At 42.7% G+C, this 15,897-nt stretch overlaps 1 protein-coding gene across 2 annotated transcripts in view; it reads right to left on the bottom strand.

The window, feature by feature from the left end:
- LMTK2 (lemur tyrosine kinase 2) overlaps positions 1 to 7,777 on the bottom strand; it is an 82,476-nt gene extending 74,699 nt beyond the window's left edge. Inside the window, exon 1 of one of the 2 annotated variants that reach the window (XM_032328744.1) lies at positions 7,370 to 7,777. In XM_032328744.1, the coding sequence (XP_032184635.1) occupies positions 7,370 to 7,457 (88 nt within the window). In that variant the 5' untranslated portion in view covers positions 7,458 to 7,777. The remainder of the gene's footprint in view (positions 1 to 7,369) is intronic. The other variant, XM_032328745.1, reaches the window with a different exon arrangement.
- Between the last annotated feature and the right edge of the window lie 8,120 nt (positions 7,778 to 15,897).

Here is a 15,897-nt window from a genome sequence, read left to right as displayed (position 1 = left end):
TAAATAAATAAAATCTTTTAAAAAACAAACAAAAAACCAAAAAACAACAACAAACAACAACAAAAAAAAAACCATTACGCATGCCCCAGCAGCAGCAAGCAAATCCAGGACCCAGATCTTGTTTCTAATATCATTCTCCAAAAAAAGGTACCAGCCTGAAGATATGGCTAATGCTACGGCTGGACAGGAAGAGATATAAGATGAGCCTACAGCTTCTTCAGTGCCAAAAAGTAAGAAACTGCTTTAAAAAAAAAAAAGTGGAGGTGGTGATACCAGAGCCAACTGAAGGAGCTCCCGATGGCCAAAGCTGGCACAATTTAAGCAGCAAAATAAATAACCTGGTATTGGATTATAACCCCAAATGTAAAATCGATATCAACTCTGATATAAATAATTGAGTAAGAAAATTAATGGGGAAGAAAGTTGAACCTCCCATACTGAAGAATTCCAAATAACGTGTGTAGGTACTTGTCCAGGAGGTGGAGCCTAACTCACCGTCCCTCAAATGTGCACCATGGAGAAGGGAAGGAAAAGAAACTTCACCACAGAGAAAGCTGACAAACGGTGATCACAGTCAGGTGATCACATGACCAGTCTGTTGAAAGCATGTACTCTTGACACGATGTGATTAGAACGGCACTTTATCTCTGTGGTCTTCCTCCCAAAAACATGTCACCCCAGCCTAATAATGAGAAAAACATCAAACTCCTCAAGAAGAGTCAAGATCATCAAAAGAGAGGAACATGGCAAAGGAGCCGAAGGAGACGTTGACACCTAGATGTAATGTGGTATCCTGGGACAGAAAAGGACACTAGGGAAACACTGAAAAATACAAAGTATGGACTTCAGTTAATAATCACATATTCGGGGGCACCTGGGTGGTTCAGTGGGTTAAGCCTCTGCCTTAGAGTAAGGTCATGATCTCAGGGTCCTGGGATCAAGCCCCACATCGGGCTCTCTGTTTAGCAGTGATCCTGCTTCCCTCCCGCCACCCCTCCCCCGCCTGCTTCTGTGCCTACTTGTGATCTCTCTCTCTCTCTCTCTCTGTCAAATAAATAAATAAATAAAATCTTAAAAAAAAAAAATCACATATTCGTATTGGCTCCTTATCATACAAATGAAAGACGTTAAGAGGGAAAACCGGGCAAAGGATATGCAGGAACTCTTTGTACTGTCTTTGCAACTTTTCTCTAAATCTAAAATTGTTCTGAAAGAGGTTTATTATTTAAAAATAAGACAACTACAAATGGCCTCATTCCAGGCAGTGGGCTGTGGATGGATGAAAAGCAAAGTCTGCAGGAGAATGAGAGGCTGTAAGCGCACATCCTCTCCTTTTGGCTCACACACTCTCCAGAGGACTGACTGGTCTGTGAACTTCGGTCCCCAGCCCCATCCTCACCCACAAACTGCTAAGCATGCATCCACATCTCGTGAGATACCATGCAAACACCAGAAACACCGAGGAGACAGGACACAGTCCTTGCAGTCCGGGTCAAGAGACAAGGCTTAAAGAAATGAGTGTCATTTGCTAAATGCAAATGGTAGACTGGTAGAGCCGATCCAAACTTTTTTTGATCAAAGCTCATCAGTAAATTTTCTTCACATTCCTTTCATTTCACGCACACCGATTTACAGAGCATTAAAAATACGTTAGTGTACCAATATATTCTGTACCTTAAAAAGTCACATAAGTCAAAATTTTTAAAGAATGAAATGAAAGTAAATAAAAACTGAAGCTCCAATGTTTTCACCCCGCACCCAACAGAACATCTTGTTCCACCAGTGAACACTCTGGTAGGAGTTCATTGCAGCAGGCAATCTCTAGGATCTGGGCAAGAAGAAAGGTCTTGGTAGGGAGATTGGGGCAGCAAAGGGCTGAAAAGAAAAGACCAGAAAGAAAAAGACAATAGCAGAGAGGTGCCGGAAGAGCCAAACAACAAAGAGAATGTAAGGAGAGCTGGGAATAATTTACAAATGAGAAGCAGATTAACTTTGCTCTTGAATTGCCACGAAAGGTGGACAGTGGAGGCAGGGACCACAGATGCCCTACGGCGGAAATCTGGTTGCACTGACTTTTCCTGACAGGCTTCCCAAACTGGGGTCCGATGCCAGAGGCCAGGGGCTACTCTAGCCATGGCACATGGGTCTTGGCGCACCTACCTATCTGACTCGATGGTAATTTAGGCCTTTTAAAAAGACATGTCATACCGTAAAATGCAAAATCTGCCAAACTGTTCAAAATAAAAGCTGTGCCACCACTATCCCTGCAGGCCCCAGGAGGGCAGAAGAGTACAGGGGCTGAGCACTGGCTTAGACCAAGATGGGCCATAGAGAATGAGAGGTACTCCCCATGCTGTGGTTTGGGGCACCTGAGGCATCTAGTGTCAACAATCTTTATTTTTCCCATTTGACTCAAAATAAAGTTAAATGAAATTTGGAATCTCTGCATTGTGCTAACCTTTGAGGGGAGAAAAATACCTTTTTTTAAACACTGAGGTTATTTTTCTGATATGCCTGTTCTTTGCGGCAAATAACTGTAATGCCAAGGCACGGTTCCAAATTAGTCACTTGCTAACAATTTAAAAATACTTCACTCCAATATTTTGCTCTGACACACCGATTTTACCATATTTCCTCCATTTTTTTCTTACGGGGTCTTCACCTGATGATTTACAGAAAGGTTGAGAACTGAAACTAAAAACAACCCTAGATAGGAGTGTTTTAGACCAGGATCATTTGTACAACTTCTCCTCTTTCTAATATTCCTTTCCTCGTGCCCGAGTAATAAATAAACCTCTTAAGGAAAGCCTGGCTGGCTTAGACGGGGGAGCATGTGGTTCTTGATATTGGTATCAACTCATGTTGGTATCAACTCAACTCATCGACTCAACATGGTATCAACTCATGTTGAGTGTGGTGATTACTTAAATAAGCTTTAAAAAGATAATAAAATAAGATAAATAGACCTTTTAAGAAAAGTAAGACACAGAAGACTACAAAAACACATGACTTTTTAAAAGAGAGGGAGGAAGAAACTCAGTTACAGTCATCTCTCCAAATGACACCTTCTAAGGGCCCAGCTTAGCAGGCCGTTTTCAGGGATGCTTCATTCAAATTTACATTTTGTTTGGGGTCAGCTAGACCTGCATTGCTCATGGTTCCTTTAGGTACACTAAAATGAGAAACTGTTCACATGCAAGAGCTTTAATAAACTTGACATTTGAAAACAGGTTTATTACATAAAAGTGGACTAATCCAGATCATCCTAAAAATTTCTAGCACAATTCCCCAACATTATGAGTTTCGAGAAGTAACAATACCAGCCTATGTATTATCCTTAAATAAGCCAGATTTCTCTGTGAAAGATCTCTTTACCCATCATACAAGTTATTTTAAGTAACAAAGGTTTTTAAATCCAGTAAACTCTAGGCATGCCATGATAAGCAGCTACCACTTAGAGTTCATTCTCTGAACCATACCACTCACCATTGGTTGATTCCATGGTAACCCCTCAATTTTACAAGGAAATCTGAAGCAATGAAGAAGCCTAATGTAGCAGGCAAGGCACACCACCATGACGTGACCTCCCACAACTCTTAGGGTAAATATCATTATCCGTTTTCTGAGTTGAGTTCTGAGAAGCTTGGAAGGTCAAGGAACTGGCCTCAACTGTATTGAAGTGGCAAGGGAAGGCCTCCCATCCAGACCAACTCCAAAGTCCAAGCTCTGTCCTTCCACAACATCCACTCTTCTTATGATTGGTTCATGACTTTCACTCTTAACAGGACTCAAAGGTTGACTTAATATGTCCACCTACAAGGACTCTTTTGAAGACTCATTTGTTGCAGAAGCCCTTACGGTTCTTTTACATTTTACATTTCATTTTACATTTTACATTCCATTTATATTAAAAGTCTTTTTTGTGACGTGTTACAACTGCTATCTAAGTGACACAGCAGGCCTGAGGACTCCCTAAATTTCAAGAGAATTGCATGAACAGTCAACACGTTGATATCAGCCAAACTGTAGGGATTTGATAACTTTAATGCTGATCAGCTACAAAACTGTTGGAGAGACTTCCTAATTCCTGTGCAAATGAGCATATTTAGTTAACCCCAAAATACCACCAACTGAGCAACTACAACACTCCCAACCGAAATCAAATCTCAAGCCCTACAGCCATAAATCCTGAAAATATCTGCCTTGAAATCCTGTTGAAAATCATTTTTATTTCTCAGAAACTACTGAAATAAACACAAAAATTCACACTTTTAGAAAGCACTTCCTTTACTGCAGAATCTTTTTCAAGATCCAAGTCTGTTTGTTTAATCTAAAATGAGAGCCCCGGTTTCACAAGCCGCTGTTTAATAAGTAGCTGAGTCCCACCGGCTTCACAGACTTCCGTGAGCTCCTTTATCTGGAACTGCTAAAAGCTTCCTCTGTACTCGGTGACCTAATATGCCACAGAACAATAGAAGTGGGTTTCCTTGTCTAACCACTATCCTAATATTAATAACAAACTGCGGACTTAGAAAAATGCCTTCACAAATACAAACAGAAGATCTTTACGATGTGAATCTCAAGAATCTTACAATAGGTACATAAATGTTTTCTAGGAGAATGATCTGATAACTATGACCAGGAGAAAAGAATTTCTCAACTCTAACCTTAGTTTGGTAATTTCACTATGTGTGAAAACAGTGGACTCTCTCCCTTTATGGAAGCTTCCTAGTGAGGACCAAGGGGATCTCCATCTGCCTAACAAGGGCCCTTGCAGAAATAGACATTCTCAGGAAGAGGCCCCCAAAGAGGGTGTAAGCAACTTCCAGAGCAATAAAGAGAAACCCAAAATAAAGTTCAAACAAGAAATGTCTTCCTTGTACACCTGAAACTAATATAACACTGTAATAAAAACTTAAACAAATGAAATGCCTTTTTGCCTGATGGGCAAAGGCAATCCACATAACTTACAAAGCTTAATTACGACTGAACGGGTAAATATCCTTTTCAACTTCCAAACCTAGAAATGAATTTTGGCTTAATTTTAGCTAACCGACTCATTTCTTTCTGCATACAAAGGTTAAATTCAACCATTTTTCCCAACCTATTTTTGATATGCCATGCTTTCTTCAAGGCATTATTAACCAGTTTGAAATTCAAGGAGAAAGAAAAATGCCAAGGAGGCAAATAATACTATGCGATGGCTCGATCCTTAGTATGAAAATGGCCAGTCCCCCCAGATAATCAAAGGCTTGAGAGTTACTATGTTTTTAACACTTAACTGCTCTTTTATCTAGCATATATGTTCAAGAGGGGTTCGTCTTTCTTAACCAGTGAGATCACTTCCCATGATTAGCTCAAAGGTTTCTTTATTCTTCTTGGCCTAATACATCTTCATCAAGAATCCAGCTCTGTTACCGGGAGTAATAATCTCTTTTGGATAGAAATACAAACCCCCAAATCTATGTATGATTATGCATCTTTCCCACAGAATTTAACCTTAGGAAACTGTCATTCATATGCCATATGTCTAATCATATACCTTCTGATCAACAGAATATGAAGGGAAAATCTGCAAAAGCTGCTACAAGTCAGCAAATATTTATGCTTTGTTTATGTCAAAACCTGGTATTTCTACTTATAGATTAATTTTCCTGATCGTTTTGTTTTACAACGCTCCCCAAAACCCTCAGATTTTATGATTCACACCCCCACAGAAGAGTGGAAGAATGGAATAAAAGTCCTGTTAAGAGGTTTCTAGGCAGACACTCACATAGAACCTGTCTTTCAAAAAATATAAAAATGTAAGTGCCAAGTCATCTGGAAACTTCTTGAATCCCTCTCACGAAATACTCTCTGTCCACTATCCTACTCTAGTGCTAATTTTCAATTTCACCATCGGTTTCTTTCAATATCAACATCAACATCTTTCTATCTGGCATTTTATAACTTCCCAGATATGTTCCGTGACTCTTACCTGAGCAACATACACTTCGAATAAGATTTATTTTTCTTATCTATCAGATCAGAAGACAGAATTCACCTAACAAATATTTGATCTAAGGCAGTGGCAAAAATTTAGCGATACATTACATGGTACTATGATAACAGTTAATACTCAGCTAAAGGACACTCAATGACATAACCGGGTGTAGCTCTGGAAACAATTATACATAACTTTCATCGTAGATGTGTTTGTCTTTACTGGGGAAGGTAACGTCCACATTGTGTACCCAGTGAACATCATTTAAAAATAACTCTTAACCTCAGGAGTATGCCTAAACATTTACAAGGCTTGAAGTGGGGAAGTGGAAATATCACACAACTAGGGGAATCCAAGACCTGGGTATTAGATGTGGCTCGGCCGACAATTTAGCTGTGTCACCTTGGCTAGGTCATTTGACCCCCAGGGCCTCAGTATCTTCAACTGCAAAACAAAGATATCCAACTTAATTTTCTTTAAGGCCTCTTCCAATACTAAAATTTCACGAATCTACGAAGTTTCAGTCTCTCCTTAAAGATAAACACTAGATCTTACCCCAGATTTTTTTTTTAAGGAAAAAACAAAAACAAACAAACAAACAAAAAAACCAACTTGGGACACTTTCCTGGGGTAAAGTTTTATCTGGGAGAATAAACCACAACTGAAAACGATGTTGAGAAAATGGGGAGAAAAAAAAGAAAATCACACCCTGACGTAGCTAAAATAGAAACTTCAATCACCCTTGGGTCATTCTGTCAATAGTTATTCAAAGGCTGCTACTCTAATCACTGGCTTCCTAAAATAGAAATATTTACAGAGTTGTTTCCTTCTCATCCCCAGAAACTCAATCCGAATAAAAAGCACAGCATCTAAAATCAATTTACAACTTCAGAACAAGTTGCAGGGAGCGAAGGAAACTCCGCACATCTCACCAGGTCATTTGCATTTAAGTAGGATTAGGGCTAAGAAACGGTTCTTATTATAAGATGTGAGAAACGCACAGGAGGCAGGTGACATCTGAAAGGGAAGCAGAACTGCCAGAAAGGGATGTAGGCTGAGAACCTTCGGGCAACAGGTTCAGAGCTGGTACCGCAGCCTACCCCGGGAGGGGTCGATCGGCAGCCCGCTTGCCGCCCTCCCCAGCCCCAACCGCATCGCCTCGCCCCCGCTTCGGCCCTGAAGAGGCTACCCGCTCCCCCACCCCACGCCCCTGCGGCAGAAACCTCCCTAATCGCGCGCTTCCCCGGGCCTCCCGCCACGGCAGTCTCTCCGATTCCTCGGCGCCGACGCCGGACCTGGCCCGCAGCCTCCTCCACGGCCACCCCCGTCGCAGTGGCCCCGCAGCCTGAATTCCCGCAGCCCCGTCCCCGCAGCTGGCCCGCTCACCTGCACCTGTTTGCGGAAGTGGCGCGGCCCCGGCACTGCCGGCGACCAGGAGCAACAGCAGCAGCAGCAACGCCGGCGGCCCCGGCATCTCGCCCACGGCGCGGCCCCGGGGCCGGCTCTCGGGTCGCCTTCCGTCGGTCTCTCCGTCAGTCGGTCCTGCCTGCCTCAGCGGCACCGGCGCCGGCTGCTCCTGAGCACACGTCGCTTCGGCCAAACCTCAGCCTGACTCCTGGCCCGCACCCGCCGCCCGGGCCACAGAAACACCATCCTTCCCGCCCGCCCGCCTGTGCCGCCGCCGCCGCCACCTCTCAAAAGCAGCAACGGCAGCAGCCCTGCGGAGCCGCGGGCCAGGGTAGCCGCGCTCCCGCCGCCATGATGGGCTGCGTCATGTGACGTAGGGCGGGGGCGGGACGCCGTGACGAACGGCCCATCCAGCCAATGGTTAGTACCACACCGGCCCGAGAGGCCACGCCCATCAGCCTGAAAGAGGGAGGGTGGCAGCCGGTGCGCCCCCTGCAGACGGAGGAGTGCGTGGGCAGCAGGTAATGCCGACAATTATTTTAATTTTTTAAATACAGAGAAGTATAAAGGAGACAATAAAAAGCATCAGAATCCATCTGAATTTTTTCAGTATTTTAAAATGAGCAAAAATAGACCTGTTTTTGTTTCCTGCCTTTTTTGTCATAGCCGTTTTAGGCCATTCTGCTTAGGTTGACCTATACATCCTACCAGCCATCAAAGACACCCGGGCTTTCGTTTCAGTTCAACAACAATGTAATGGCTCTCCCCTCACACCCACTGACTCAGTTCCTGAGCTTAAGATGTTCCCTTTGTCAAGAGTGCCCTTCCTGTCCTCTCTTGGCCACCTGGCACGCTCTATCCACTGTCAAGAGTCACCTAAATGCTGACGTCACCTAAAAAGGCCCCGCCCAGCTCCCGGAGAAATGACTGGCATCTCCTAGTGCCCCGCCTTGTCCCTAGACAGACTGCTATCCCAGCCGTCATATTTCATCGTTCCTGTGACTGTAAGCTCCCTGAGGACAGGCACTGTGCCCACGTCAATGGGAGTCCCTCAGGGGCTGGCACAGAGCCTGACTCCGGTAGTTGTTTTCTAAAGGAATAGTGCCCTGTCCTGGTGCTGGGCACTCCCAGCTGCCAACTTTTCCCTGCCAAGAGACAAGGTCCAGCCAACAGGTGAGGAGAGACCATAGTACAGAAACTTCCAGGCAGAAGTAATAAAATACTTAGAAGCCTAGAGGTTGGGAAATTGCTGGGCTTTTCTGAAGAATGTACTTGTACCAGTTTGTGCATGAGAGGAACTGATTTGGATCTTATCAGATGAAGCTCTATAAACTGCCAACAGGGGAGCCCAGTTCTTGGAACTCCTCAAATGTCCATCCTAAATGTCAGCTCTTGGCAGTGCTAAGCCAGCACTGGACACACAGATCATGCCCCAGGGAATATTTGTTGAATGATTAAGGCAAGCCAATAAACACCTACATAAACAAATAGTTGGAATGTGAAGAAGTACTGCTTTAAAGCATCCCTGCCTGCTGACCTCTGTTTGGGATAGGGGAGGTAGGCAAAGGTCTAGAAAAGAGATGCAATCGCTCTGTTGTGCTTCTGCTTCTATGAGGAAGCTCTAGACTTTGAGTTTGAGGAAGCCAGGGAATGCTCATGCTGGGTGTTGAGAGGAGTCACAGCTGGACTTGTTGGCAGCCATGTTGGCCCAAGCAAGGCCCTGCCTCATAAACCTTGTGGTTAGTAATCATAATTAAAGTGCACCCCAACAGCACCATGTTGGACCACAATCCCAAAGCGGGTTTCATTACTATTTGAGCAAAACCCAAAGTTTAAAAAAAAAAAAAACCAAAAAACTTTTTTTTTTTTTTCACTTCACAGACCAGGAGTTAAGGTACACATTCCTCAAAGGGCGTCTAATGGAAATATTTACCCTACCATCCACCTCACCCCGGCAACTTTTGCCAGTGCTTCTCTCAAAGATTTCCAGTTAGAGAATGTATAAAACAATTGAAAACTTGTTTGCTTTGTTCGGTTTCACCTAGGAATCAGAAAACAGCCTTCGGCACAATTTGGGATTAGATCCCTTAACTGAGAAACAGTAGCTTGCAGTGTGTTCCTATAGCTGTTCTTACCTGTGTTCAACCTTTTCCAATTTGCCAAGCCATCACTTGGGCAACGCTACTGGCATTCTTGTCCTGCCAGCAAGCTCGTACTGAGGGCTGGATGCTGAGGGATATGGAGTCAGTTTAGTACTGGGTGAGCGGGCATCTCTGGGGGTCTGGTGTCCAGCAGATACCGTAAATGCAGGACTAAGCTGGGTGCATGCATGAGAGTTCTGTCGGTGATATACAGAAACCAGCTGGTATCAGCTCATGAGAGCCAGTTGTTAAATCTCTGGGAATTTTGCATGCTAGTTGTTAGACACAGTCATTATTAAAAATTAAATTATGTACTTTTACAATTAAATAAATCATTAAAAACAAAGACAATAGGGCACCTGGTTGGCTCAGTCATTTATGCTGTGGACTCTTGGTTTCAGCTCAGGTCATGATCTTAGGGTCCCGGGATTGAGCCTCAAGTCAGAGGCCATGCTCAGCAAGGAATCTGCTTGAAGTCTCCCTCTCCTTCTCCCTCTACCCCTCCCCCTCTCTAAAATAAATAAATATTAAAACAACAATAACAACAACAACAGAAACAAAGGCAAAAAGGACAAGCACTTGCAGGATGAAAAGCAACGAAAACACCGGCCAAAATTGTCAAAATCAACTTCTTCAAAACTAGAAGTTAGCCAAAGGTTTGCAACAACACAAAGAGGATTTAATAAAGAAAAATGGCTGAATGTCAGTAAAAACTTGGAGTTTCGAGGTGTTTTCACTTGCTGTATTCCCATTCTTCTCCCCCCACCTCCATGGTAGCCTTAAAAAAACAAAAAACAAAAAAACAGTAGCCTCCGGTTGCCTGGGTGGCTCAGTCCATTAAGTGACTGCCTTCAGCTCAGGTCTTGATCTCAGCATCCTGGGATCAAGCCCTTCATCAGGCTCCTTGCCCAGTGGGGAGCCTGCTCCTCCCTCTGCCTGTCACCCCCGCCCCCCCCACCGCTTGTGTTCTCTCTCTCTCTTTCTGACAAATAAATAAAATAAAATCTTTTTTAGAAAAGGAAAAGAAAAAATCAGGGTATCAATGGGGACTTTGAAAAGCAAAACCCAACATATTGCTAGAAATCTAGAAAGCTATGTGCACATGGAAGGCTGTGTATATACCAAGGAAAGACATGAGAAGCCCTAAATCACCCATCCCTGGCTGATCTTGAGACACTGGGCAAGCAAGATGTGAAGGCTAGGGCAAAATGTTAAGCTGCAGAGCACAGAAGGCATGCCTTAACATACACAGAGAGACCCTTAGCAAAACTGAGGAGATATAGTGATCCAAAGCATTTAAGAAAATCTTCATACAATCATCAACTAAGCATTAGCTAGTTGAACAGAGACTTCAGTGGCCACACATAATAAAAAATACAGACTTTACAGAATTAGTCCAGGAGAGTCACTAAACAAAGAAATGGTGACAGCAGCAGTTGTTGCAACAACAACAAACAGCAACCACAAAACCCAACTCTGGGGAAGGGAGATACTAGAGAAAACTGGTCTCCAGAGTTGCCCTATTATGTGATTTTAAATGCCCAGTTTAAAAAAAGAATTGCAAGTTGGGGTGCCTGGTGGCTCAGCGGGTTAAAGCATCTGCCTTTGGCTCAGGTCATGATCCCCAGGTTCTGGGATAGAGCCCCGCATCGGGCTCTCTGTTCAGCAGAGAGCCTGCCTCCCCACTCTCTGTACCTGTCTCTCTGCCTACTTGTGATTTCTGTCTGTCAAATAAATAAATAAAATCTTTTAAAAAATTGCAAGACACAGGGACGCCTGGGTGGCTCAGTTCGTTAAGCAGCTGCCTTTGGCTCAGGTCATGATCCCAGTGTCCTGGGATAGAGTCCCACATCGGGCTCCTTGCTTGGCAGGGAGCCTGCTTCTCCCTTTGCCTCTGCCTCTGCCTGCCTCTCTGTCTGCCTATGCTCGCTCGCTCTCTCTCCCTCTATCCCTGACAAATAAATAAATAAAATCTTAAAAAAAATTTTTTTTTTTAAATTGCAAGACACAAAAAGAAACAGGAAACAATGCACCATACACAGGATTTAAAAAGTAAGGAAAAACTTACCGTAAAGAAGCTGAGAAAATGGACTTAAAAAACAAAACTTTAAATAAATAAAGGGAATAGAGGGAATAGAGGGAAATAGAAGGAACCTAAATAAATAAAAAACCTAGCAAAATCCATTGAAAAATAAATAAACAGCTATTACAAATATATTCAAGGAGGGTCGCCTGGGTGGCTCAGTGGTTTGGGCTGCTGCCTTCGGCTCGGGTCATGATCTCAGGGTCCTGGGATCGAGCCCCGCATCGGGCTCCCTGCTCCGCGGGAAGCCTGCTTCCCTCTCTCTCTCTCTCTCTCTCTGCCTGCCTCTCTGCCTACTTGTGATCTCTGTCTGTCAAATAAATAAATAAAATCTTTAAGAAAAAATAAATAAATAAATAAATAAATAAAATATATTCAAGGAGCTAAAGGAAACCATGTGTAAATAATTAAAGGTTCATTGAAAGACAATAAAGAAGGCCTGGCTAAATGGAAGATATCCCATGTTCATGGATCAGAAGATTTAATATTATTAAGAAGACAATACTCCCCAGTTGATCTTCAGATTCAATTCAATCCCTATCAAATGCCAGCTGGCTTCTTTGCCAAAACTGAGAAGTTGATCTTAATATTCATATTGAAATTCAAGGGATCCAGAATAGTTACAATCTTGGGAAAAAAAAAAAAAAGAACAAAATTGGAGGACTCACCCTTCCTGATCACAAAGCTAGAGTAATCAAAATAATGTGATATTGGCACAAGAACAGACATATAGAGCAAATAATATAACAGAATAAACCTAAATATTTGTTGTCAATTTATATTCAAGAAGGATGCCAATACAATTCCTTAGTTTCTCAACAAATGGTACTGAAGCAATCCATATGAAAAGCGTGAAAACAAACCCCTTCCTCGTGCCATACACAAAAATTAACTCAAAAAGGATCAAAGACCTACATAGAAGAACTAAAACCATAAAACTCTCAGAAGAAAACATAAATATAAGTCTTCATGTTCTTGGCGATGGTTTCATAGCTATGAACACCACTAGCACAAGTAACAACAACAACAACAAAATGATAAATTGAGCTTCATCAAAATTAAAAACTTTTTTTTAAAAGATTTTATTTATTTATTTGACAGACAGCTATCACAAGTAGGCAGAGAGGCAGGCAGGGGCAGTTTGTGCGGGGGGCCGGGGGGAGGCAGGGAGAACAGGCTTCCCACTGAGCAGAGAGCCAAATGTGGGGCTTGATCCCAGAACTGTGGGATCATGACCTGAGCCAAAGGCAGAGGCTTTAACCCACTGAGCCAGCCAGGTGCCCCAAAATTAAAAACTTCTGTGCTTCAAAGAACACCATCAAAAAAGTGAAAAGATAATTCTCAGAATAGGAGAAAGTATTTGTGAAGCATGTCGTTGTATTTCAAACATATAAAGAACACTTGAAATTCAATGATAAGAAGAGGGAAAATCCAATTAAAAGTGGGCAAAGGATATAAATAGACTTTGTTCCCAAGATGTACAATAAAAGAAATGAAGGGGCGCCTAGGTGGCTCAGTGGGTTAAATCTCTGCCTTCGGCTCAGGTCATGATCTCAGGGTCCTGGGATCGAGCCCTGCATCGGGCTCTCTCCTCAGCAGGGAGCCTGCTTCCTCCTCTCTCTCTGCCTGCCTCTCTGCCTATTTGTGATCTCTGTCTGTCAAATAAATAAATAAAATCTTAAAAAAAAATAAATGAAAAGATGCTCAAAATCATTTGACATCAGGGAAATGGAAATGAACACCACTTCACACATTAGATGGCTCCCATCAGAAAGACAGATAATCATAGGTGTTAGGGAGAATGTACAGGAATTGGAACCCCCTACATTGCTGATGGGAATATAAAATGGTGCAGCTGCTTTGGAAAATAGTCTGAGAGTTTCTCAAAATGTTAAACATCGAGTTATCATATGGTCCAATAGTTATGCTTCTAGATATAGATCTAATATAGTTGAAGACATATGTTCACAAAAAGCCTTGTTCATCAATGTTCACAGCAGCACTCTTCACAATAGCCAAAAAGTGGAAACGACCCTACTGCCCATGAACTGATGAATGGACCAACAGAATATGGTATATCTTTATAATGGAATATTATTCAGCAATAAAGGACAGAAGTACTAGTGTACCTGGGTGGCTCAGTCATTAAGCGTCCGACTCTTGATCTCTGTTCAAGTGTTGATCTCAAGATCATGAGTTCAAGCCCCATGTTGGGCTCCATGCTGGGTGGGGAGCCTACTTGAAATAAATAAATAAATAAAGGAGGGAACTACTGAGACAGCTACTACATGGATGTAATTGAAAATGCAATGCCAAGTGAAAGAAGCAAGTCATAAAAGGTCATATATTATACAACTCTATTTTTATGAAATATCCGGAAGAAGAAAATCAATGGGAATGGAAACCAGGTTAGTGGTTGCCTAGGGCCAAGGAGTGGTGGGAAGAAATGGAGAGTGACCGCTATCAGTTCTCATTATTTTACTACATTTTACTATTGTCTATGCTTTGAGCTTATTTACATATAACATAGTTGTATAGTAAAAATACTATATGGTAATATGCTAGTGGACACCTCATCCCAACTCCAACTTCAGAGATACCGTGTTTGTAGCTTGAAATAAGCCATGGGGTAAGTATTTACACCATGGAAACTGGCAAATGATACTGATCAGGGCCATTTACACACACTAGTGGTCTTGCTGTTGGGGGCCCTCTATAGGGTCTTTACCATTGTCCCTCCCTGGCTTGAATCCCCTTTGTGATTATCCAGCCTTAGGCAAATGAGGAGACCGCGCAGGTTGTAGGTCGGAGTCTTCCTAGTTCTCTGCCAATCAAAAAAGGCCACATGCCTCATCTCTGACTTTCCTTGTAAATGACTTTGTGGGAAGTCCTCACCTTTCTTTGCCTTCTAGATCCTGTGCCCAAAGCTGTCTGAGTCAAGGACAGCTCACCAGCCATAACCGCCTTTCAGAGCTCTGAGCCACCTCCCATTTTAGGAGAGTGCACACTAAAATCGATCAATCAAAATAAGAAATGCTGAAGGAAAGCTCAAATATATGCTTAAGTTTACATCTAACAAATTAACCTTTCTAATATATATAATGTATAATGCAATATGACAGTGCTATCTGCAAGGTCATTACAGGATTTATTTATTTTTTAAAGATTTTTTTTTAAATTTATTTATTTGACAGAGAGAGATCACAAGTAGGCAGAGAGGCAGGCAGAGAGAGAGAGAGAGAGGAGGAAGCAGGCTCCCTGCTGAGCAGAGAGCCCGATGCGGGACTCGATCCCAGGACCTGAGATCATGACCTAAGCCGAAGGCAGCGGCTTAACCCACTGAGCCACCCAGGCGCCCTCATTACAGGATTTATAAAAAGCACACAATAGACCATGAAATTCAGGAATGGGATAGCACTTTAAGATCATATTATAAACATTTTTTTCCAAACTCATCAGTGTATACGTTTTTATTTGGAGGTGAGTTTTATTTAACCACAAGTTACAAATCACTTTTTATGTGTCAGGCACTACTCTAAGCACTTTATAAGTAATAAGGCTTTAAACGTTATCAAATTTTAGAATATTTTCACCATTTTGGAACATTTTCAGCATCCGTAAAAGAAAGCAGCACCCATTAGCAGTCACTCCCCATTCTTCTCCTCCTATAGTCCCTGGCAACCACTAAACTCCTTTTTCTCTCTATGGATTTATGTAATGTGGACACTTCCTTAATTTTCCTTTATTTTAGTTTTCTTTGTTTTGTTTTATTTTTATCTTATCTTACTTTATTTTTCTTTATTTTGGGGGGGGCAGAGGGAGAGGGAGAGAATCCAAAGCAGACTCCAAACTAAGTGTGGAGCCCGATGGGGGGCTTAATATCACTAGCCTGAGATCACAACTTGGGCCAAAATCAACTTCCCAACTGAGCCACTTACCAACTGAGCCACCCAGGCACCCCCGGACATTTCCTTTCAACGGAATCAGACAATCTGTGGCTTTCTGTGACTGGAGTACACTCTTGCTCCTATTTTACAGATGAGGAACCTGAAAAACAAGAGAAGTCAAGTCCTTTGGCCTAGGTCATGTGGTAGAGGCAGGATCCTAACCCAGGCAGCCTGGCCCCAGAGTCCTTGTTAATCCTCAAAATCAAAACCAAATAATGTCAAGAGCATACCTGGGAGGGGCCTTTTCTGAACCAGGTCTGGGCCAAATTATCCAGGTGTGCCTCTCGGGTGAGAGACCCTGGTGGGGAAAGAAATGGGGGTGTGGGAAGAGTTGGA

The sequence above is a fragment of the Mustela erminea genome, chromosome 20 (genome assembly GCF_009829155.1).
Source record: "Mustela erminea isolate mMusErm1 chromosome 20, mMusErm1.Pri, whole genome shotgun sequence".
Classification (NCBI taxonomy): Eukaryota; Metazoa; Chordata; class Mammalia; order Carnivora; family Mustelidae; genus Mustela; species Mustela erminea.
The sequence above is the reverse complement of the archived record's forward strand: the minus strand, read 5'-3'. Positions and strand labels throughout refer to the sequence as shown.